Genomic DNA, 26,094 nt, shown 5'->3' on the forward strand with positions numbered 1-26,094 from the left:
ATCCTGAGGAAGACTGGCCTTGTGGGAGCATCTGCCCCAAGAAATCCTACACAGAACCAAAGGTCTTGCTGAAAACGGGGCATAGGAACAGCTGAATCTGAGTATCTAGTCAGCACACTGTCTGCACATGAGGAAACAAACTCATTCACCGGGGGAGTCTAAGGCTTGGCCAAGCCCATGACCGTCGGCTGTCAGCACTCTGGCCTTTAACAGGAAGAACATCCCACACAGTGCCATTACTGAGGCCTGAGCGCCAGCAAGTGGAGAGAGAGGATCAAACGAGGACACCGTCCCCATGTGGTCAGTCCAGCGGCCTGGCCCACGAGGATGAGGGTGCAGCCAGAGGTCCCAGCAGCTGCTGCATGGTGGGCGCAAGTGAGAGGCCAGAAGCAGGATGGGTGATGGAGGTGACAGGATGGCACACAGAAGCCCTCCCTCCCATGGGTGCTGGGAACTCTGGACAAGAACGGCAGGCAGACCACACGGAGGACCCCGTCAGGAGGAGGAACAGGCTGGCTCTGGGCAGAGGTGCTGGGAGGGCTAGGAGGTGCAGAGGCACTGAGGCATGCAGCGGCAGGCCCTGCAAACTGTGACCACCGCCACAAACCAAAGCACAGTCTTCACATGTCTACTGTGGCCCAGGGACCCCTAGTGGCTACAGGTCACCAGCCTTAGGGACACCCACACTTATGGACAGTGAAAGCAGAGCCAGCCCTCTATCAGTTCAAGGCTATGGATGACAGCTGTTCAAGGCCTGAAACCAATTAAAGTAGATGTTTTGACTAGAGGCGTCCTCAACGTGGAATCACTATCCCAGTTTCCACCTAAAGAGATCTGTACTTAAAAAAGTTGAACATGGACAACTTTTCCATTTTGAACATGGTATAGACTCCTATATGTATATACTGTTAGTATCTCACCACTACCTGAGTCTGCATGGATGCGGTACTGAAAAGTGTTCTTTTTTTAAATGCAGGATAAAATGAAGAACTAAAAAGGTTAATACAAGTCCAAATGTTGTCTGGAAGAAAGAAATCAACAAACTTTGGGCATTTTAGCCAAAAAGAGTTGCACCACAATGCAATCCCTGAGGAATGCAGGTGAGCTTAGAAGGGAGATGTGACTGTAATGAAATGCTGAAGGTTTTTCAGAAACAGAAGAGACCTTTCCTCCATAGAAATGCACTGAGCTTGGTTTTCGCTTTCCTGGTATGATCTCCTGATATTTAATGAATGAAGTCAAAATTGGCCAAAGTTACAGCGTATAGGATGGGTTTTGATTCTGAGCTCCTGGAAGCTCCATGAATAACACTGCTTCACAAAGAGATGGGGGAGTGGGGACTCAATAAATCCCTGCTGAGGGAATGAGCTGCCATAGACAATTCTAGAGTCACAGGGACTGAGGCCCCCTGAGAACCAGAGGCCATTCTGGATGGAAGCAAACAGAGTTCGGGGATTCTCCATACACTCTAGCCCCTTCCCACGCAGGTCCCCTGAACATGATGGGTCATGAAACAGCACAGCACTGGCCTTTCTAACTTGTTCTCTCCACAGTAGGCAGACCAAAGCGTCCTGCTGTTGGGTCCCCAGGAAGTGCTAGGTTTTCCTTCTGTTTCCATACAGTGGGGAGGAAAAAAAAAAAAAGGAAAAAAATGTTCCTGTCCTATAAGCTCATGGGGAGAAGTCAAAAAGTGGGGAGCAGGGGTACATGTGTCCCGGGGACAACAAGACCCCTGGAACACACAGGGTGCTGGGGTGAGTGGGGAGGTGCTCTGGGAACATGGTCTCAAGAGACAAAGTGTGGTCAGTAGCAAAGGTTCTGTGCAGAAGGGCAAGGTGGGAGACATCTGTGTGAAGAGAGAAAGCCATGGTGTGTGGACCAGGCTTTGTGTGTGGGTTCTGGCTTGCGTCAGGTTACTCAAACCATCGATGGTCTGGGCCAATATGTTAGACTGACAGCATGGGTTCCAGTAGGAAAAGAGAAGGGCTTAAGTCAGTCCAGTGTGGAAATATTGGGTTGTTGGAAAATTCATGGTGCATTTTTAACACAGAAATGTACGTCATGACTTTTTGGACAACCTAAAATGTGAGAGGGCGGCAGCACACCCAGTAGAGTGCACATGTTACAATACTCAAAAGACCCAGGTTCAAGTCCCCAGTTCCCACCTGCGTGGGGGAAGCATCATGAGTGGTGACACAGTGCTGCAGGTGTCTCTTTCATACCCTCCCTCTCAATCTCTATATCGAAAATAAATAAATACAGTATTAAAAAAAAAAGAAGAGATCAGGTTGTTTCTCTGGGGTTGTGCATGACTTAGAGGAGATTCCTGCATAAGTAAAGCACTGAAGCCATGGCGGGTTTGTGGCCATCTGCCTGACAGAACACTGGCACTGGTGACCTTTCAAAGTGTCTTCTAAACATTCTGTACACTGTCCCAACACTAAAAAGGTCAATCAGCTGGTCCTTCCTTTCAGCCTCAATATTATGCTTGGTTTGTGTAGTCTCAGAGTGGTTCTAAAGAAAGACTCTGTCTCAGCCAAGTCCGACTTGCTAGAGGCAAGAGGACGCGCACATCACTGCAATTTGAAGAGACTATTTTTCTGAGAACCACTCATAGTGATTCCATTTCAGGGTAAGACTCATGCTCTGTTCTGTGAGATTCCCATGTAGAGCAGCCATCACCCTAACCCCAGTACTTCATAGTTAATGGAGAGTTGGATTCAGGTGATGAAGGTCACTTATGAAAACCCTTCTGAGGGGCTGGGCGGTAGTACACCTGGTAAAGCGCACAAAGTACTAACTGCAAGGACCTGGGTTCGAGTCCCTGCTCCCACCTATATGTCTTTTTCCTTCTCTATCTCCCCCTCCTATCTCATTTTCTCTCTTTCCTATTGAATTAACAAAAAAAAAATGGCTGTCAGGAGCAGTGTATTTATAATATCAGCACCAAACCCCAGCAATAACCCTGGAGGCAAAGAAACAAAAAAAGTACAAACAAACAAACAAACAAACAAACCCTTCTGATATGTGACTGGCAGAACAGCTAAGAGGGTGGTGCTCAGGACATGTTTGTTCTGGCTTCTCTTTCTTATAAAATGTTACTAAAATTGGTATAGAATATACATTTATAAAAATATAAACTGTTAAATATATTAATATAGATGTTCATAAAATTAATCTACAAATATAAATAATTATATAAAATGTAACCAAAACATTCTTTGGAGGCTGAAATGCCTCCAAATTGGGTGCTGGTATTCTAATTTACTTCTGTCATTCCGAGCTTCTGTCTAGTTAGTGGGTCATGCAGTTGGTTTTCTTCCTGATTTTTGTACAATGAGAGAATGCAAACTACTCTACAGGCATTTTGCTTTGGCTGAAGCTGTGAATGGATACAATAGTTGTGAAGAGGATACTTTCTGAATCAGGTGGAGAATGGGACGGCACATCCTCTTATTGAGTGTTTTGCAAAAGAATCTACTGTGAATGGCATCAGCGAGTCACAAAATTCCATCAGTTCAAGTAGTAGCTCAGGGGAATGAGTGAGATAAAAGGACCTACTAAGTGAAGCCCGACCAGGGCCAGTCCATTGATCTGTGTCATATATATGTTTACATATATATGAAAATGCCTATAGTGTTAGCTATTCAATTCACTCAAAGAGGAAGAAGTCAGGAGTGACTGACAGCTCTGATCTACAGCCATCTTTGTTTCCTAAACTGTCTGACCTGAGACTGTATCAAGTATTTCTGCTTCTATAACATGAATATAGTTTTCACCAAATGGTTGTATCTATGGTGAGACTACGGGGTACCACTAGGCAAATGATGCTTCCTGACAACATTACTTTATACTTCCTTTTTTTTTTTTAATTCCTTAATACTTTCTGTTTCATGGAGTTTTATTGTCATTCACTTCTCAGCTGGAATCTAGACAAAGGGGCTGTAGAAATTAGTTAACTATACTGACTTAAAAAAAAAAATCAACCAGTTAATCAATCAAACTACCGAACCCATGGAAACCAAATTCACATTTTTGAAACAGCCAGTGTCTTTAATGTATGTATGTGCAGAGACACTGAGAAATTAGCAGAAGCTCTGGTGATGACTCCTGGGTAGGTAGAAAGTTGGGTGACTGAATTGAAAGGAACTCCAGAAGCTACCAGATGTAGGGCAATTGGCTGACACTTGCAAAAAAAAAAAAATCCTATTGTTATCCATTGGAGACTATGGGAAACATTTGAACATTATTTTCAGATTACCATGCTTGAATGTAATCCGTTTCCTCAATAGACTTTGGCAATGTGCACAATACTGGAAGTACACTCTTGACCTACTGGCCATGAGTAATAAATCCCTTTTGGCCCTGCGGTGTATGTCGGGCTCTGAGTCAGGATTTGCCACCTCTGGTTTAAACATACCTTTCACATCTTCATCCTCAATGGTGGTATTGGAACTCTCAGTTGACTCCTGTTGGGGAGAAAAGTGCATTTTAAGTTATCAGCCAGGCACAGCTAGAACCTTCCTCCTTCCTAAACCTTGGCGAGTGATGCATGTATCATGCATAATCCTTCAGCAGGCTGTGAGCATATGCTGACATGCAAATGGGCAAATGCATTACATGGCTTTGACAGAAATAAAATGCCAAATGCTGCCATCATTAAGAAAACAAAACAAACAACTAACAAAAAAGGAGCACTCTGGTTGTCTAATCTCTGAAGCAGTTTGACATTCTGAGCATCGGCTAAGGAGTGCAACTTACTTTCAGAAATGTGTAAGGCTGTGTTTGTGTTACAGTGCCTCACAAGTTATGTTTTTGGGGCAGCCTGAAAAGGAACTTGATGTATACGCCTATTGAATTTGAATCTTAATGGAACAATTTTCATTCCCAGAGAAGTGGGGAATAGTTTCTTCTTTGCGTAAGGCATTGTTATCAGGCTCTGAGTGCACAGCCTATTTGTCTACCTCACTCTTTTGTCAAGAGGCAAAGAAATTTTCATGGCATTATTTGAAGAAGCAAAGGGTGCGGAGCATAAAGCTGAGATAAAGCGAAAGTGCTTTTACGATTTTCCTTGTTTATCATCAGCACAATGGGACTGTAATGAAAAATGTACTTTCAAGAACAATTGGATGGCTGTTTCATTCATTTTAAAATGAGAAATAACTGACTGCTATCCATAAGAAACCCATTCCCACAATGAAAAGACAGTTATTTCTATGTAAAACTATAGAAGTGGTAGATGAGTGAGCACACTTCTAAAGGGCACTGTAACTACTGGTGTTGAGACATGGTCCTGACAATGGTTTGATGAATCTCTCCATTCATAATGCACCAATAAAAAACCTTCCTAGTGCATAAATTTAGTAATATTTATTAAAAGGACAATTTTTCTAGTTGGAAGGATTAAAGGATGGAACTGAACATAACTGGAAACAAACTGTCAATCAATAAGTATATGTTTGGTGGATGAATAGCAGACTTTGGGAAATAATGTCAATGCCAGAGTGTTTTAGAGATTCAATGTTCAGAAAAGTAGTCAAGGTATATGATACCAACTATGTCAATCAAAGGAAGAGTTCTACTCAAAGATGTGTCCGGAGTCTCCATATACACAAAACCAAAGCAGAATCTTCATGCATTTCTTTAATGTGACTTAGTGTTCAAATTTAAGCTCAGGCTGAGAGGAAACCCATGCACTCTCAAAAGAAAGTAACTGATGTAAGCTAGAAATAACCATGCAGAATCCTTTACAAAGGAGAGAGCTAGAACTATGGAAGGGTCCTCCCTCTCCAGCTGTCATGCTTGGTTCTTCACTTGCTAATGATATTTTTAAAAAGTCATTGTCATCTGTGATGCTCATGTGTACACCAAGTCTTCAAGGACCTTTGTACATTAAGGGTCTTGGCTATGAAAGCTCATATTCAAGTGCATAACCTTTGGTTTCTTACTGTAAAGATATCACTTAGCCCACTAGATGTTCAACCAGAGGAAATGCTGTTTTCTAAGACTTAAATATTAAGGGTGATACCTGTGAGTATACTTGGCATTGGAGAAAAGTCTGGTGACATATTTTTCCCTCCCCTTAGAGATATAATGATGTCTGTTAAGTTAAACTGGGGATATGAAGTATGTTCAGAAAATGTTTCTTTTCACCCTACAAACATGTACACAGTCTGCTAGTTAACATGCAGTGCAAACTATCTGTGATGGAGAGAAAACATGAGGGTCATGATAAGAAATTAATGTCTGGTATTGAGATAGGTAACTCAAAAACCTATTTTTAAAGAAGTGAAAATATTTTGTTTCAGCAATCCATGCCACACCACGGACACATCAGGAAATTAAAAGCAGAAACACTATGTATGACAACAGAATAAAGGAAACTCTAGAAGCAACGTTAACTTGAAATAAACACCTATACACTGAAATTGATATGCTTACGACATTGGGATGACAGAGCAAGAAATTCTAACATTTCATGCAAAATACATCTACAGTACAAGGCACAGACAGGCATGAAGGAATAAAAGACCGGAGGGAATGGCTTAAGATACAGTGACATCCTGACATAAACAATGACCTTTGTTGACTAGCAGAATCATTTATTTTCTTCTTTCATGGTGTCATTCACGTTTGTTTTGGAAGAAATCAAGTATAAAGTTCTGGCTAGGTTTGGCCCAAAAGAAATCATGAAATCATGAGAAAGGACAAGGATTTCCCCCCTCCTATTTTGAGGGCAAGCATTAATTCTGCAGTGAGATGTTTGATGAGATGGGAACTCCTGTTCAAGCAAAAGGGTGTAGATTCTTTCTGAATACCTTGTTTCCATCAGGGTTGTGGATTACAGTAGTTTGGGGCTCCTGAGTGAGAACAAAATAGAGAAAGAAACAGTTGGCGTTGATAGTACATTCTGACTAGTGCAAGGGACAGAGTAGAGAGAAGCAGCTGACAAAGCTTAACAGTGACAAGAGCTTAAGCAACGGTGACTAGGGTCAGAGATTGCAGGTGAAAAGGTCGCTGATGAAAGATGGCCCTGGTTGGACTGTGCGATCAGACACATCCCCACCCAGCAGCAGCATGCAAGAGACCTTATTCATGGCCAGCATACAGACAGGGCTTTGCAGTCTGAGGAACCCATGAGGCACTGTTTCACGGTGTGCTAGAGCTGCACTGCGCCAGTGAGTTGCCTAGGTCTCTATCTGCCCACACAAGAGTGGCCAAGGACACTGGGCGTCAGAGTTCTTTGGGATGATCTCAGACTCTCTGTGAAGCTATTTTTAGTTGTGTTGTTTGAAGCATTGACTGTGGGGCCCTCACTCGAACTGGCAGATAAATTCCACTGGAGACTCTAGAACCACTGGACCACATTCCCCACAAAGGGATGATGTTTCAAAAATTCTTAAGAAACTCAACTGGCTCATTACAAGTGTCCAAGTCACCATATATATAGCCATTACAATTAGAGGTACATTTCTGATCTCAGTTCATTGGTAAAAGCATTTTTTTTTCCACTACAGACTATATGTAGACAGGTCTTACATAAGGAAAATACTTTTCCTACTGCTTTCCACTAGACCAAGAAAACATTACCAAGGGAAGCAAATGGCACTCAAGTTATGGCAAAAAAAAAGAGAAGAAATGCATGGGAGAGGTGGGTGTAAGGTGCTGGCACACCTGGCTGTGCACATTACAGCGTGCAAGGTACAGGTCAGTGCTGCAGGTGTCTCTCTCTTTATCTCCTCTTGCACTTGCAATCTCTCTTTCTCTAGCCTAAGTATTAAAACAAGAAAGAAATGCACTGGGGATGTGGCCTCTGGTGTGACTGCTGGTGCCACACACATTAGAGCTGTGCTCCGGGTCTGCGCCATCCTCTGAAGCTCAGTCCCAGGGAACTGCAATAACAAAACAAAATTGTAGCCCTTGAAGATCAGAAACTGAAGTCTAGAAAGCATTTTGCTGGCAGTCCAGTCATGAGTCATGCACAATCATCCCTGGATGTCTTGCCATGGGCAAACTGCTGCTTAGTGTGTGTTTGACTGAAATGGACCAGACTCACGTTCTTGGTAACTCAAGAGGCCTGAAGGGAAACAGAGGTAGCTGAGCTGTAAACACAACAAACAGACTTGGGATGATCCAGTGCCTCCTTATAGGTCCTACAAAGCCCTGTTTTTCAATTTCTTTTTCTTTCTTTCTTCTTCTTCTTTTTTTTTTTTTTAAATAAGAAGGAAATGGGAACGCTGAATAAGGTCTACTTTGCTGTAGTCCAGCAATAACCCTTAGCTCTCCTTGATGTCAATATTTATCCCAAGTGAGAAAGGAACCACTGTTTGCATACTGTGACTTCAACATCAGAAGAGCTAAGGGCCACTAAGCATATCCTACCGCCTTTCTGGGGCAGCATGCAACCATGGCAACGAGCGACCACAGCTATCATACAATGTCCAACACTGAGATGAGATCATCTCATGTTAGAAGCACACTGCTTCACAAAGACCTTAACCAAAAGGGGGGGGGCATTTTTCATGTCTGAGAGAGCAAAAACAGAGCTTCCCACAATATTTACATATATACATATATATTATATATGTATCTAGATAATGAAAGCAAATGAGAAAAAAAACAACAACAAGAGGAAAAACAATCAAGAACTTAAGGGTTACAAAGAGTCCAGGTATACCAGCGCTGGGGTAGGAATATTTTCTTTGGGGCTGGTTACCACGTTGGCTTTGTTGTTTATCTGTAGGTATGCAGAAAATAGAAACAGACACCTTAAAACCCTTTGGCAGCCAATGTCTCTACAGGTGAGATGTCTACAGGAATAGGGGCATGAAAACCGAAAGCCGATGGAGGTGGAGGACAGACACAGATGGGTGACCAGAAGGATGAGCCATTCTAGCTGGGGAGGGTCCCAACAGGCTAGATCTGCTTTCCTGGAGCTCCTCAAGTGTCAAGAGTATGAAATGAAATGCAGAGAAGCATGTTCCCGCTCTGCCAGTCACAGTTACCTACTGTTAGCAACGGAATCCTGAGTTCCTGTATAGAGTGTCTTTCTCTGGGGTGCCACCAACACCCTCTTTCAGTGAGGTTGCAGGGGCAAACTTAGATCTTCTAATGAAACACAGGCTCCCAGAGCTCTTTACAACACAAAAAACTGGGTTCTCTTAGAGATACATCTTCAGAGACAGTTGGGGAAATTGAACTCTTGATTATATTAGGTGGGGTTTTTTAGGTAATGTGGGAAGAAAAAATGAACTTTTTCATCAAAATGTGAGCGCTAGCATGGAAGACTGCTTTCGGCAATCTCTGGTTTGAGAAGAAGGGAGATCATGAGCCACGTGGTGGGAAGTCATAGAGATCAGTAAGTAGCATCACCGGCCCCCAGAGAAGACTTTGCAAATAGGCGGCAACTTTATCTGTAAAGCAGGTCATTTATACACTAAAGTTCCCAAGACTCTGCACATTGAAAGGCATGCAGACAACTGACGTTATGGTTCCCAAATGCAAATCGAGGTTACTTTGGCCTTGTTGCACTGAAGGTATTGTTACTTTGGTCTCAACATAAAGAAATAGCTCTCACATAAGAAGTATTCTCTGAGCCAACGACTTTAAGATAAAAGGATACTGTAGAAATAAATGCAAGTTATCTGGAGCTTTGTTATGTCTACATTTCACAGAAAGCGTTGTTTTTGAACAGTGGCATTAGCTCTCAGAATATCCAAGTTCAAACCTAAAGCCACAGGATTGATTTTTATATGTAATTCGTTTGATTCCCTTGTAGTTGAAATCAGACATTTAAACTAGGAGGTTTGTACTGGGAGCCTGTAGTTCCTTACTCTCTTGCCCAGATTAGTGAGTTTCTAGGAAGTGTCCTTGGAAGTTGTAGGTGGTGTAAGCTTTTGTTTCTTCTTTTTATAAAAGCTGTCCATTGTGAGGAGTGGTAACAGTGCATCTGCAGAATCTATTTATTTGACTAGGAAATACTCAAGCAATTTTACAGTATTTTGCAATAAATATAAATGTGAAGGGATCTCTTCCCATTTCCCAAAAAAACAGTATTGGTTTTGGGTATTTCTTCCATAAGTACTCTTTAAGGATATACAGATAAACTTTGGACATTGCTTAGAGTAAGCCTTTACTGATTTTATAATATTTTAAGATTGTAAGTAAATAACAGCTTGTACATTCCAGTCTGATACATGCTGATTTTGCAAATCAACCAAGAGACAAAGAAACATAAGGCCTTTTGGGGTGAGGGAAGGAAAAAAAAAGCAAGTTAGTTAGTGATTGGGCGGGGGTGGGCTGGTAGAAAGAGGTACCTACACAGCTTTCTCTCACCTCTCTGGATGGAGGTGGAAGGAGAGAGGCACATCTGTGTGGGCGGGGTCTAAGAACTGTAGCTGCCTTTGTCTCACAGGTTTCTCTCATCCTTTGGTGAAAGTAAGTGGAGAGAATCACCACCTAAGTGTTTTCTCTAGTCTACCAAGAAACATGCTCTTTTAGCAGAGCCAGGGTGAGGACTTAGTGACAGAGACACCAGGAATGAGACCAGTCTTACTTCTCTCCCCACTCTTTCTACCATGGGATTCTGGGAGATGAAGAGGACTGCTCCTCTGGGTGGTCTGAGCAGACCTCTGCCGGGACCTCTGGGAAATCTCAACGCTGCTCTTTTGAAGGTCCTTGCCCACCTCATATGCAGACTTGTTTCAGCAGAAGCAGAACTTTCTAGGGATCTTCTCCATGGAGCTAGCTAGTGCATGCACTCCCTCTCCCCCACATCTCTCTCCCTCTCTGTCTCTCTCTTTCTCGCTCTGATGCTGGAGTTGAGCACTTCAACTCCTCTCCCTCCTTCCAGTTTAAACGTTCTCTCCATGAAGCATCTGGGTGGGTTCCTGTGTGGTCATTATCACAGAGACAAGGTGACAGGTGCTCAGTCTGTTGCTGGGCCAGGGATGAGCTGGGCTGCTTGGAATTCTCTATCTCTATTCCTTTCAACTTCTAAGTGAATGTTTCTGACCTTTCATTAAAAACTTTTTTATTCTGGGGGGGGGGGGGAACAACAACTTGCCTTTCTGAGTCTCTAAGAAGGCTTGTGTTCATCTTTATCATTAGACTGTCTTGTGAAGTAGGAGTGTCATAAATGCTACCATATGTCTATTTCCTGAAAGACTAAAAACCAATGATGTGCATTAATTCTAAGGCATGCCTGTGGATTAATAGCAGTTAACAGTTGACAGTGGACAATCAACAGATGTTGCGTGTCATATCTCAGATTTCAGTATTCTCCCACAGCCTCCTGTCACTACACACACACACACACACTCGCCTGCCTTTGCAGTGAAGAGTGTTCTGTCTGTCCCTCTGTCCGGTCTGTCTAAGCCAACCTCTCTTGTCAGGCATGGCAATGAAGCTCAAAGAATATGTGCTTCACTCACCACTTTTAGTCATGTTGAAATGTTTAGAAATGTTTTTGGTTTTCTTTTTTGTTATTGAGGAGAATACATTAATTCTCCACTCCGGGAAACCTTTGGGAGGCATTCTCAATGACTGTTACAAAACAGTAGGAGTTTTAAGTCTAAGTAGAGACTTGGAGGAGTTCCTTTTAAAAAATCAACTCCAGTTGTCTGTTAAATATATAGGAACCCTGGGATTTCTGTGTGTGGGATTTAGTTACATTGTAGTAAAAGAATAGTTTTCAAAAAATAATAGTAATAGCTGAATTGAATCAGCTACAGAGATGGTACTTATTCTTGTGAGGCATGAGTGAGATGTCCCTGTTCCTGCGGTGTTGAGCTTATTTTCAGGTTGATTTTTTTCCTCTGGATGTGTTTAACTGGGAAGACCATCTGAAGATTCACTCTCACACTGTTTATATACTCATGGTAGATGAGTTATGTGTACTAAACTTAAGAATGAGTCACTGTTATTCTGGAAATTTTGATCATCCTCTAAACATAGTTAAATGGTGTTTCTTCACTTATCAGTGAAGCTGAGGCAGTGTGTTTTGATAGATACTTAACATGGGCCTGCCATGCTCCTACACTTTCTCCATTCACACAGACTTGGTGAAATAAGGTTGCCTAAGTCTTAAGTGTGCATTTTCCTAGGGGAAAAATATCTGGTAGGTAGAGGTCCTCACCATCATCTGAACACTCGAACTGGACTTCCTTTTCTGAATTGACCAGTCAGAGAGAAAGGAAAAGAAAAACACAGGACTTGTTGAATGTCTAAAGAACCAAAGCATGGAATACAAAATCATTTTGTCTTAAAAGCAGAGCTATCAGTTGACAAGAAGAAAAATGTCCTGGGGGATATTTTTACATATCATTATGGACTGTGAGCTCTGGCATCACTGAGCAGAACAGAAAAATGCAGTGGGCTGAAACATTTGGGACATTTAAAATGTCAGATTCCCACCAATCTAGAAGCAAGGGGGAAAGGCAGACACAAATTGTCTGAAATTTTCAGAGAATAAAGTAAGGAGTAGGAAGACAGCAAACCAGGCTAAAGGAAGCAATTGATGAAGGATGCATGCTTCCCTAGTGGGAATCACAAGTGTATAGTCACTGTGAGCTCAGGAAATTCCCATGTCACACACAGACAGGTAGTGAAGAAATGACTGGCCATGAACAGATGTGACAAATGATTTTCCATGTCCTAATCTGTAAATGAACTGATGTCTCCCCCCATAACTCCACAACTTAAGGTCAAGTTCAAATATTAGGCTATTTTCCCAGAATGTTGAAGAGCTCATAAGGACTGTATGCAGCTGTCATTGGAAGAGAAGGAAAAGCATTAAAGATGTAAAACATTTAGAAAAAAACTCTGGAATGATTACAAAGGTAAACCCAATACAAGACAAGAGCCAACTGTGTTAATTCCCACAAAACACAACAGACTCAGTCATTCTTTTGTTTAGAAACCCAGGAAAGTCAACATTATAACCTGCCATTATCATCCTTCAAATGTACTTCAAACTGTTCAAGACATTCATCCTTACTGTCTCACTGCTTTATATTAGAACCGCAGGAAGAACTAAAACCTTTGTAAAAAACCTGCCCAAGCGGAGAAGTTTGGTCATTTGACATTTGTTTTCTCAGATTCAATACTTTGATTTTTTTTTTTTTTACTCCTAGGCAATACATTTCAACAGTCCTTTTAAGGATAAAGTAGAACTGTTTGGAAAAGCATTTGCTTTTCATAAATTTTAAGGTCACCATGAAAGTCTTGCATTAAAATAAAATTGGATTTAGACATTCAGTTTCTATAGCAACTTTATATCAAAGACTTACTTCAACACGACTAATACATAAAAGAGAAATACAGCTTTTTGGCATACCATTAGTTTTTGTAGACTTAACTATTTATGTGTCATCACACATTAACATATTATAAGTGATAGGACAAGCTGCAAAGACTTTAGAGTTAAACTTAACATGAAAAACTCCAGGCAGCCCAAGAAGTTGTGCAGTGAATGAAGTGTTGGACTCTCAGGCAGGAGGTCCCAGAAGTTCGATCCCCAGCACCACATATGCCAGAGTGATTCTCTTATTTTCTCTTTCACTAATAAACAGCCTTACTAAAGGGAACGTCTATCTAGCACCTGCACGTCAGAAATGACTCCAGGAGTGCCTGTTTAACTTACCTTGACTCCATCTGGTTTCTTCAACAGACTTTTGGCTGCTGTAAGATGAGAGTAATACCGGTTTAGTTAGTTGTTCACACAAGCTCAAATGTAGGCAGCAGAACAGATAATTTCCTCCTCACATCTTGACTGAGTCATGGCCGCCACACGCCAAGTTACCAAGGCCACACTGATGAGCGTGAGCTTACAGGGCATTGAGATACAGTATCCTTTTTCTTGGCTTGGCCACAGTGAATTTGGAACTACATTCTCATTTAGTTCACAGTGCATTGTGGGACACTGGGGCCTTGGTAAAAATGGGCTTTCATTGGGCTGCTGGTTGTAAAAAGGATACTGGAACTTTCACTGGACTATGCCTGTGTAATCCAGAAAGTGGATGCTGGTCTTCAGACATCAGCTCACAGTGTGTATTGCATGTACATTCACACCACAAGGCGGATGACCAGGTTCATGTTGCCAAAGAAGCCTCTCTCTCTTTCTTTTTGTTTTTTACTTTTGTAAAATCTTTACTTATTTATTTATTTACTTATTGGATAGAGACAGAGAGAAATTGAGAGGGAGGGAAATAGAGGAAGAGAGAGAGAGAGAGAGAAAGAGAGAGAGAGAGAGAAAGAGAGAGACACCTGTAACCCTGTTCTACTATTCATGAGGCTTCCTCCTCTAGCAGATGGGAAGTCGGAGCTTGAACTCTGGTCCTTGAGCACTGTAATGGGAGTGTTTAACCAAGTGCACCACCACCAGGCCCCGGGAGCCTCTGTTTCTAGATGTCTGGGACTTGTGTGATAATGTGCTCTGGCTAAATTACATCTTTAGTGACACTTTTTTAACATCACGTAGCTTTGAGGTTTACAAACTACATGTATGGACTGCCTTTTTAAGTGAAATTGGCTTATAGTTAGTTGAGCCAGAGCCCATTTTCCAAAGGATTAGCATATGACCTTTTGAGAACTAGAAGGGCTGGGTGGTATGGTGCACCCATTATAACACACAAGACCTGGGTTCAAGCCTCCAGCCTCCACCTGCAGTGGGAAAAGTTTTACAAGTGGTGGAGCAATGCTGTGGGCATCTCTCTTTCTCCCTCTATCAAATAAATCAATCAACAAATCATTAACTAGAGGCATTACCATGTATTCATTTATGCTTCCTGATCAGAATGCAAAGGCTTGGTAAATCAAAACCTTTTACATTAAAAAAAAATCTATTTATTTTTTTTTAATTAGAAAAATTCAAGGCAGGAGACAGAACAGAAGAAAACTGTTTGTGAAACTAGAGAATTCCTCAAGTATATGTTCTTAGGTTAGGCATAATTTCACTGGAGTTTTTAGCGTTTCTCCTGCTCTGGAAATCTGTGTGTATAATAAGAGGTGAGACCATCTTTTCAAGAAGGCTTACAGATGGGGATATATACACAGGAAATGTGACTGTTCATGACATGTTAATGTTCACAAGAATACAGGACAAAGTACACATTCATGTCTCCACTGTGTAATGATATGAAGTCTATCTGAATAGGATATAGCCTCTGGAAAGGAGATTCCTAGCTACAGTGGAACTTCATGGTCATATTACTTCCTGACATTGACTTGGGACATTAGCTCGATGGCATTTTGGTAGAACTTTAAATTCATTGTTTGAAAGACACAAAACTGTTAGTTTTATTTAGTCTTTGACAACGATGCTCTGGACTTATTAGCAATTGAGACTGGAGGACACTGTTGCCTTAGCTGTTAATATTACTTGCCCGGAGCTCTGAAGAAATATTCAATAAATCCAGTGACAGTTAGTACGTTAGAAAGCGAAGTCAAGAATAATCGGAATTGCAGTAGCAAGCAAAGAGAAGACAATGGTTTGAGGGAAGCAGGGGTTTTGGCCTGGGACATGCAGGAATGTCCCTTCTGTGACTGTTCACCTTACCTCACAAGAAATACATTCCACATAAAGGGAGAAAAGAAAAAAATAAAAACAACTTTATAACCATATAGTTATGGACAGGTTACTTCAAAGAGCATGTTTGGCAATGAGACAAAATGAATAAAATACTCAGAACTAAAAAGGCAGTACCAAATACAGGATGAAACTTGGTTTCATGAGACTCTATTGGCTTGGGAATGAGGAATTTAAACTAAAAAGACAGCTTATCATGTTCATGCTAAGACATTCAGAAACAATATGAAACCCACACATTAGTCATGAGTTTTTAGTTTCCACGATGGTGAATGGAAAATGGGAATTAAACATAAAGTTTCTATAAACGGGTGCACATATTAATAATGGCCCAACTTATGCCTGAGAGCATGTTTAATGGTTTAACACAATTCACATTCATAATTAGGGAGACCTTTTTTCCAAGTTAGTCACTGACAATGTATACTACATACTAACTTTTAGTGACTAATTTCTGGGCCAGGGTGAAATGTTAATCTATTTAAATACAGTATATGTTAGTTAACATTTAGCGAGATGACACTGAACTCATTCATAGATGTACCAATTCTTCCTAGAACGGGCCTTGACAAAGGCAGGAATGAGGCTTGACTCTACCAAATAAATGGCACAGAAATACATACAGTTGAATGACACAGTCCCCTCCGTGTGTGGCTCTGCTCACTGTAATCCTGCTGTTGCTTAGAAGCTCAGTGGGAGACTTTGGAAAACCTCCTGAGATAATGATCTCAAACAACAGGGGAGACACGGTGACCAGTTTAATACAACTGGAAACAGGGGCCCCCGATGGCTTGAGATCTTTGTATTACAGAGCTTTGGATGATGACACAGGACACCCACATCCATTACTACAGCATCCAAAGTAGATAGGAGGGCCGGAGACCTGGGTGGAGAGCTGGCTACTCTTGACTCTGCAGAGTGCTCTGAATAAGAACGGCATGGAACGCAGAACAGCAGGACTCAAGGACGCAGCTGTTCCACTGCTAAGCGGTGCACAGTAAGCTCCCTGTGTGCAGCTCTCTTGCTGCTTCATTTCTTTCTGATACAGAAGAGTGTCGGGAGTTGGCCGACAAGTGACTTTCAGGGGCCAGGAGATCGCTCACCCAGCAGAGTGCACACTGTACCATGTACATAGACTTGGGAGCACCATGCAAGCCATAGGGAGAAGCTCCCTTAATGGGGGAGCAGTGCTGTGGTGTTGCTCCTCCTTAGGCTGTCTCTCCTTCTCTGCTTCTCTCTGACTAGGGTTGACAGGAAAAAGTCCACCAGGAGGAATGCAATCAAACAGGTTCAAGCCTTAGTGGTTAAAGCAAACCAAACAAATAAATGTTATTTTTAGAAGCCGTGTCCTCTGTAATAATCAAAGAAAAGGGTTCCTAAACCAAAATACTTTCTGCAACTAATATACACTTACAGCCCATTTTGGCAAGTGCCTCCCAAGAATTTGGCTCAGCTCCTTTGAACCCGTGGCTTGACAAACTAATTTTTACCACAGAATCATTATGTGTCACCTGATCTAATCTGATAGCGCATTGCTGTGTGCTAGTTTCTCAGAATACACGCTTGTGTCCTTAGACTTGTGGTCACTCTCACCCAGATGCTACCATGCTTTACCAAGAACTCTGGCCCAAGGACACTAAACTCAATAGCGGTATTTTTAAATATTCTGCTCACTGGAGTGACCTATGAGAAGCAAGCAAAACCCTGGGGTGTAATCTCCCAAAGGAGAGAGCAAAAGCAAAGGCACAGAGTGCATCACACATGTACCTGAAAAGTTCCTTGTGGCCAGCATGGTTGTCAAGATGGCACCCTGTCAGGGAAATGAGAGCATGAGATTAGCTTTGCCTTCGCAAATCTATGACCTCGAGAGCAGTCTTCTCTAACAGGTCATTTCCTCAGTGTCTTACTTGAAATTGGGGCACACTTTGTTTTTCTTTCTGGGATCCCAGAAGTAGCAGGCTTTTATGCCTCTTACCATGCCAGACCACCTCTTGTGTGTAGCCAGATTCTATGATCAAATTTCACAGTTGTTCTCTACTAAAGAGAGGGGCCACACTTCACATCACCATGGAGATCTGAGCTTCTCAAGGTGGCTTGATGCCCCTTTCTAAGACCCACAAGGTAGTGGAATTTAAGGGTCTTTCCTAGGTCCTTATTCCTCATACTGCTGTCGCCATTCTCACTCTGCCAAGTCTAATTCCCACAGAAACATAAACTGCCTTACCTTTACTTATTCTGTTTTATTTATTTTGGGTAGAGACAAAGCAAAGTTGAGAGGGAAGGGGAAGATAGCTTCTGCCCCTTGCAGGTGGGGACCAGGGGCTTGAATCCTGGGTCTCTGCTAGGTGTGCCACTTCATGGCCCCTCTTACCTTTAGTTTTCTTCTGGCATTAAACTTCTTCAAGCAATCTACAGTCTCCTGTCTGTGCATCATGGAAGCAACAGTAGAACGTTGCTGGAAGAAGAGAAGAAGAGATTTAACAAAGGATTTTCAAATTAGAACGAGCATAACAATGGCCTCAGGCTCATCACATCTCTTCCAATGGGGCCTGTGTCCCTCTGATGAAGAATACAGTGGCCCCCTGCCCACCTGATCTGGTGAGGGTAAGATCTGAGACCCAAATGTACATGCCTGGAACTGCAAATCATCTCAAACCATCCAACCAGCCACCTATCTACACCGATATATATCTATATATCTATATCTACATATCTACACAGGTATACATATACATATATATTTATATATATAGGCTATCACGTATACCTCTGATTAAGTCTACATATTAGTATATTGGATTGTCAAAAAAGTCATGACATATTTTTCTAAGTTTTTCCATGAAAACATGTGTCATGCCATTTCCAACAATCTAATGTTAACTATAGTGAGAGGTTCACAAGTAATAAAATAGAATAATGATATACTCTATGAGGATAAGGTCTCTCTCTTTCTCCTAAAAGCTTATAGCATAATTTTTCACATTGATGCTGACCACCATGACTGGAACCATGGGTTATGAAACTGCAGATAAGGGGCAGACTACTGTACTCAAGTGAAGACTGACTTTGCTGAGATCCCCTGTGATTAATGCAATATTCACTTGTACAAAGTATAGAGAAACAATTATCAGCAGTCTCTCCAAAGAGCTGAATCTCAGCATCTTTAATCACATCCCCACTGGTCAGCTTATGGTTGTGTCCACTCCTTATTCATTTCCTTCACATCTGCCCCCAGTCTCTGGGAGTTTAATAAAATGTGTACTTTCTTCAAACTCTTTTTCTTACTCCTCCTCAGGTCTATTCAATTTTGCAAGGTTGTTCTGTCATGCTAGTAAAATTTCATTCCCAGTTTATCCAAACCTCACTTTCCCCCCAAAGCTGCCTGATGAGAAATGAGAATTTATCTCACCTCTTGTTCCTGAGACACATTTGATCTGGGGGTCATTTTCTGAATCCCTCATTCGTGAATACTAGCTGTCACAGGTCCAAGGACTGCTTGTTCCCTGTGTTCGGCCATACTTATCTAGGGATCTACATTTCTGAGGAGGTGCTGCCCAAGTTGGAGTTTATCTCATGACAATCAGATTTGTTAAGTCTTCCCTAAATCCACTCATTCTGAGTGTCATCTCATTTCTGCAAAAATGACTTTAAATCCCTTAGACAAAATGAGAGTGGAAAGGAGCATCTGCTTTGCATCTTAGTGCCTTTGGGACTTGCTACTTACACAGATCCAGGGGTGCTTCAGAGCCTCGGAGGCAGTGATCCGCTTGGCAGGGTTGATGGTCAACATTTTGTTGATGAGATCTTTGGCTTCCGGGGTCACCGTGTCCCACTCTGGGGATGGAAACTTGAAAAAATATGTAAATTTATTATTGCCTTATTCTCTCCTGTCTCCAGGGTCCAGGCAGTAATGCACCTGGTTAAGCACAGAGCACAAACCACAAATACCTATGTCAGGTTTGAGCCCCCAGCTCCCCACCTATGGGGGGGAGGCACCTCACAAGTAGCAAAACAGGTCTTCAGGCCTATCTGTCTATCTATCTTCCCCTCCTCTCTCAATTTCTCTCTGTCCTATCCAATAAAATGGATTCGTAGTGCTGCTACTGAGATCCAGTGGTAACCCTGGAGGCAAGAAGAAGAAAAAAAAAAAGGAAAAAAGGAAAGAGTTCTCCATTTGTAGGAGAGAGAAACCAAACCACCACTCTGGCAGATGCAGTCTTGGGGTTCAAGCCATGAGTCTGGGGTTGCAAAGCCCTGTGCTCTACCTAGCAAGCTAGCTCTTGGTAAAAATGTGCATGGAGCTTCCAGTTCACACTCACTGGAACAGAGAAGAGGCAGGATTATTAATCATGTTCTTAAGTTGCAAACTTCTGCATGGATCTATTTTTTAAGTTAATTTACATGCAGAGATATCCTATAGCTATCTTCTTTGATGTGTTTATCTGCAAATGCTATAGACAAGTGTGTGTATTAACAAGTAAGGGTGATTGACAAGCAGATGTATCAATAGTGACCTGTGCGTGCAAATACATAATTAGTACTGAAACAAATGTATGCTACATTTCAGAATTCAGGAAACTCCACTTAGACATTTTCCAGCCCTCTAAAGAATTTTGGCTGTGATCTGACAAAGGAACTTGCATAAACGACTCCTACTTGTTGGCAAAACCCCAGAGAAGTAGTGATGTCACAGCTACAATGCCATCACATCACTGAGTGAAGGTCTGGAGTGAGGTATGACATATTACTTCATTCCAGGGGCTGTGAACGCAAAGATACAACAGCTTCAGTTCCTATAGTTCCTATCCCTGACTGATCTAAGACTGGCTGTTTGGAAAGCTGGGGTGAGGAGAAGTCTCAGCCTCAGAAAGCTCTAGCAAAACTCCAGTGAACACTTAAAAAAAAACTGATCTGCTGAACTGTAAATTTCATCAAAGTCAAGCTCATGAAAGTAACTCACAGAACTTGATTTCTTTATCTGTCTGCATATTAACTCACTATACATGTTCACTCTAAGTTCCTCTATAGGAATTATTTGTAAGATAATGATGTAAGTCGATGCTCACACAGTCAGCATATTTAGCAGGGATGAAAATGCCCAGGAAGGGGGTCCATCATGGCATACCCGGTAGAGTACACACATCACTGTGCGCAGACCAGTGCCAGACCCTGGTCCCCACCTGAAGGGGGAAGCTTCATGAAAGGTGGAGCAGTACTGCAGGTATCTCTACCCTTCTTTCTCTTTGCCTCTCACCCTCTATCAAAGAGAAAGAAAAACAAATGGCCACTGGGAATAGTGGAGTCATCACACAGGCACCGAGCCCCAGTGATAGCCCTGACAGTAAAATGAAGAAAATTAAAAATAATAATAATAACAGTAGTGCCCAAGACAATGACCACACTCAGGGCATAATGGCCACACATAAAGAAATAAGAACGGACAGGAGAAACACAAAGTAAGACTTGGCCTGGTGGTGTATTGCACCAAAGCAAAGGATTCTGGGGAAGGAGGGGGGTGAGGGTGGGGGAGTGGTGGGCTTTCATGATGATGGACCTAATCTAGGAGTGAGTATGTTTTGTAGACACCTCTCTTCGTGAGATGAGTTGTACCCATGTGCCAAGAACTTTACTGTAAACCATTAACCTCCCCATGGGAAAAAAAAGAAAGGTGGAGGGGGGAGAGAAATGTCTGCGACAGATGACTGGACAAAGTTTGGAGGCACATATTCAATGCAACACCACTCTGAGTCAAAGGAGATGAGATTGTATCATTCGGAAGAAAATGGATGCAAGTAGAGGCAACTAGGTCAATCTGGCCAACTATGTATTTCTCCTCACTGTAACACAGTATCTCTGGGCCCTATGCTGACTTGGGGGTTGTTTGGGGGTGAAATCAGAGAAAGGGGTTGATCCTGGTCACTGACAGATTTATTAAAGGAGAGAAAAATCCAACCGAGAGTGCTGAGTCAACCTGAAGTCAACCAACCCTGCTCAAAGCTTCATTCACATGTCTCCTGGCAAATGTTCTCACTGTACATGCAGTGGGAATTCAAGGTGCAATTCTCCATAAAAATTTTTCCAGTTCTATATCTCATTCTTCAAATGAAAATGTGCACAAAATCCCACTTCATAAATGAGATGAAAACAGTCACAGCTGACATAATGGGAGAAAGTTCTGCTCCGTACCCAGATTACTGCACTTTTCATAAGTACTTTAAAACTTACGCAATAGACACTTAAGAGCATAACACAAAGAAGTAGGCCTTAACCTTTTCTCTCTTTATCTTCCTTCCTTCCTTCTTTCTTTCCCTCCACTTGCTCTTTCTTTCTTTCTTTTTTTTTTCTTTCTTTCTATTTTATCACCACTATGGGAAGACTTTTTAAACAGAAACAGAGGCAGAGAGAGAGAGAGAGAATGTGTGAGAGACAGAGATGGAGAGAGGGAATGTGAGAGACCACAGCACAGAAGCTTCTTTCAGTGCAGTGAGGGCTGTGCTGGAATCTGGCTCACACATATGGCGAAGCAGCCCACTATCCAAGTGAACTCTTCTTGCCAGCCTCTTAATCATCTTTAAAGCAAAAGTCTTCTCTTTCATGTTCCACAAATACACTAAAAGCCAAACACCAGAAGAGTAAGGTACTTCCGTAGAGACTTCAACCTGTTTTCCTTTCACCCTTGAAGAAGTACAGACCGAGTAGATGTGCTACACTGTTTACTCTTTACCTCCTGCTTGCTGAAGGAGAACCAGATATGAAGGGGTATTGCTGAAAACTATGGCTCCTGCAGCTATGGTGACAAATCAGTCGTTGGGGATTAAGCAACCATAAGCAACTCTCTTCCCAACCCCTCAGGGACAGGAGAGGAATATGGGCACATACATCATAAGCTCCAGCCTTGATCTGCTGATAGAGTCGGTGCTGGTCTTCATCCCAGAATGGGGGGTAACCCACCAGCAGGATATAGAGGATGACGCCTGCAGAGGAAAGCAGAGGGACATAACAGTGAGTCACCTGGTTGACCAGATGTGTAGCCTGGCCACGAATGCTAAGCCATACTGGCTCAAGCCCAGGATACTGGATGACTGGTGAACTGTGGAGAGACACCTGGGCATCCACCTTTAAGTTCTAGGGGAGGCTGGCTGTCCCTCCCCTGATAGAGAACTCTGAGAGTGTGTGGCCACCACTCCTGTGATCAGACTCTGGGAATACACAACTAGATGTCTCCAGACAAGACGCGTGTGACACCCAGGGTGCGGGGGGGGGGGGGGGTGCGGGGGGAGAAGCTTAGCTTCTCTCAGTGCTTCTTGTCTGTGGCCTGCCTGCATGCCTATCTGTAGAGATGCTCTATGAACTCACTTTGTGGGCTGACATTAAAAAAAATTTTTTTTAAAAAGACCTGGAAAATGTTCTTTCTTTCTGCCTAATCATTTTTCTGGTAACTGAGATGTTTTGTTGCCTGATTCTAAATTCTCAGTCTACATAGCCAGTGTGCCTGGGAGAAAAGGGACATAAAATTCCCTTTTTCCTCAATGATGCTGCTCTTCAAAAGTAGTCTTTTTCCTTTTCTTTCTTCTTTTCGTTTTTTTTTTTTCTACCAAGGCAATCTCTGGGGCTCAACACCTACCCAGCTCCACCATTCCCAGCAGTAGTCATTTCCACCCTGCCCCTTTCTTGTTGTCTTTTTTTAAAAAATCTTTATTTATTGGATAGAAACAGTCAGAAATCGAGAGAGAAGAGGGAGATAGGGAGGAAGAGAGACACAGAGATACCTGAAACACTGCTTCACCACTTGCAAAACATTCCCGCTTCAGGTGGGGACCGGGGGCTCAAACCCAGGTCCTTGCACAATGTAACCTGTGCGCTTAACCAGGAGCGCCACCACCTGGCCACCCCTGCTCCTTTCTTACTGAGAGAGGTGAGGGATAGAGAGGGCCAGAGAGGAAGATACATACAGCATTGCTCCACTATTCAAGAAGCTTCCTATCCTGCAGGTGAGGACCTGGGGCTCAAACTCAGGTCTTTGTGCATAGTAATGTGTGTGCTCTACTAGAGCTTAGAATTAAAAATAAAAGTCTTGTATTCACTGACTTGGACTGAAAAATGAGTTGAGAAGAGCAACAGGAAAGGAGGGAGACAGAGAGAAAAGTATACTCTATAAACACTAAGCAGAACTTAGACTGGGTTTGGTGTGTTGCACCAAAGTAAAAGACTCTGGGGTGAGGAATGAGGGTTCAGGTCCAGGAACATGATGGCAGAGGAGGACCTAGTGGGGGTTGTATTATTATGTGGAAAACTGAGAAATGTTACACACATGCAAAGTACTGTATTTTACTGTTGACTGTAAACCATTAATCCCCCCAATAAAGAAAAAAAAAGAAGAGAAAAAGTACACTCTAAAAATTAAGAAAAAAAGTTATCAAGTTGGTCATATAAGAATATTTTGAAACAAGATGGCAAAAAATACTTGATGATTTTAAAGCAATTACTATCATATTGCTATTTTAATAATGCCCCCATTTCTCTGGCTTTTAAAGAGCTGTTAATACAGATATACACTGAAATATTTACAAATGTGTTGAGATGATACTTGGAATCGAATAAAATTATCTTGGGTGAAGGAGTGATTAGGATGGTGGGGATGAAGTCAGATTAGCTATCACTGTCTTTACTTTTTTAGGATCTGCAGCTTTTCCACAAGAAAAAGTTAAAATCTATTTGCTACAGTTGGTTCCACGGCACTTAGAAAAGAATGCTGAAATGAGATCATGAAAATTATCTTTCCATCTACTTGCGCTTGTGTGATGCCAGGCTGCCTGATTACTGAGTTGAGAAGCACTGATTATTGATTGGGTAGAAAGACTGCTTTATCAAGAACATTCCAACCTGATTAAAAGCCAGAGGCGGAGAAATGATTAAGCCTTGAATTGCATTAGTGATTAATGAGAGCAGAGGTGAAGCAGCAAATGTGGGAGCTGGGAAACCAATGAGAACACTCTGAGGGGACACCCAGGAATGCCACCTAACATACAGGGCACACCATGAGCAGGCCTACAAAATGCATGTGCCAGCAGCTGCAGGAGGTCATGTGTGAGGACCTGGGTTCAAGCCCCAGTTCAGCACATGGGAGCCCCTGCACAGAGGAAGTTTCACAGCTATGGAGCAGTGCTATGGGGTCTCTTCTCCTCACTTTGTCTCTCTCACCCATTATCTAAAGAAAGAAATATTCACTGGGCGTGGTAGAATTGGGCAGGTGCAAGTTCCAGTTATAACCCTGGTGGCCAACAACCCAAACAATCAAATTACCTTCTAATTTAAATGGGGAAAGTGATCAGTTACCACACTGTGACCTACAGGACCGATGGGGAGAGCCATCATCTTGGAGCTCAAAGCTAGCAAGGCAGGGAGTTAAGTTTTCAGAGGATGAATATAATTATCTAGGCCATAGGCTTGGGAGAAGGGTGCCTGCTGGCAGAGTGCCAGGGCCACGAATTGCTGATCCATGAGTATCCACGCCTGTACCATATCTCAGCTGGGGTGGGGGGGGGCACCTGTCAACCAGATACAGCTGCTAGATGGGAACAGAGCCTCTTCTTGGTGCTTCTGATTGCCTCAGTACATCCAGAAATTGAGAGCAGGTAAAGACCTCTCTGGATGGGCTGGTGAAATAGCAGTGGTTATGGAAAAAGACTGGGTCTCCGAGGTCCCAGGTTCAATCCCTGGTACTACCACAAGCCAGAGCTGAGCAGTGCTCTAGTAAAAATAAATAGGAGGAGAGAGGGGAGACAGAGAGGGAAAGAGACAAAGAGACACCTGCAGCCTTGCTTCACCACTCCTGAAGCTTTTCCCCTGCAGGTGAGGACCAGGGGCTTGAGCCCCAATCCTTGTGCAGTATAGTGTGTGCGCTTAACCAGGGGACACCAACGCCTGGCTTCTATGTTTCCATTTTGTTTGCTTGTTTAAAGCCATGTGGTATAACGAAGTTCTGTTAAAAAAAACACACACACACAACCAGTCATTGTGTGTGACTTTTGTAAACAGCCTTCGCTCATCTCATTAGGGAACAGAGGAAGCAGACAGGTGAAAGGGCATCACTGTCCCCTTACTGCCCCACATGGCAGATGGCAGGGCTGTGTTCTTGCTTCATTAATGCCTGTTGTTTACATTCCAGTAATGGACTGGTGCCTTTCAAAAACCAAGTGCAGCTCAGACCATATTCTGTGTGCAGTCACAATAACAAGGCAGCAGCGGTTAGGATCTAAAATTCTGCTGGGCAGGTGTTAAGTACACACTTCTAACAGAACAACACAGAGTTCTCTCGGCCACTGTGGCAATTCTGTGCTTTCCTCTGTGTCGAGAAGACAAAGAGCCTACTGCATTGAGTGCTCACAGCACAGTTCACATAGACATCAGCTGGAGGTATACTAAGAGGCGAGCCCTTCATTTCTTCTGCTTATTGGGATGCTGTCATTCCATAGGCTTGACCCCTATCTGGCCCAGAAAAGCAGCCA

General features: G+C 42.6%; 1 protein-coding gene across 15 annotated transcripts in view; it reads right to left on the reverse strand.

Moving 5' to 3' along the window:
• The window catches only part of CAMK2D (calcium/calmodulin dependent protein kinase II delta), a 268,870-nt gene that overhangs the window by 25,852 nt on the left and 216,924 nt on the right, over window positions 1-26,094 (reverse strand). For 3 of the 15 annotated variants that reach the window (XM_007536346.3, XM_016193975.2, XM_016193974.2), the window contains exons 9-17: window positions 22,466-22,560; window positions 19,311-19,433; window positions 17,958-18,041; window positions 17,354-17,396; window positions 13,643-13,680; window positions 12,137-12,169; window positions 8,678-8,737; window positions 6,819-6,860; window positions 4,421-4,469 (exon numbers count right to left, since the gene is read on the reverse strand). In XM_007536346.3, the coding sequence (XP_007536408.2) occupies window positions 4,421-4,469; window positions 6,819-6,860; window positions 8,678-8,737; window positions 12,137-12,169; window positions 13,643-13,680; window positions 17,354-17,396; window positions 17,958-18,041; window positions 19,311-19,433; window positions 22,466-22,560 (567 nt within the window). The remainder of the gene's footprint in view (window positions 1-4,420; window positions 4,470-6,818; window positions 6,861-8,677; window positions 8,738-12,136; window positions 12,170-13,642; window positions 13,681-17,353; window positions 17,397-17,957; window positions 18,042-19,310; window positions 19,434-22,465; window positions 22,561-26,094) is intronic. The other 12 variants (XM_060186078.1, XM_060186080.1, XM_060186069.1 and 9 more) reach the window with 11 other exon arrangements.

The sequence above is a fragment of the Erinaceus europaeus genome, chromosome 2, assembly GCF_950295315.1.
Source record: "Erinaceus europaeus chromosome 2, mEriEur2.1, whole genome shotgun sequence".
NCBI lineage: Eukaryota > Metazoa > Chordata > Mammalia > Eulipotyphla > Erinaceidae > Erinaceus > Erinaceus europaeus.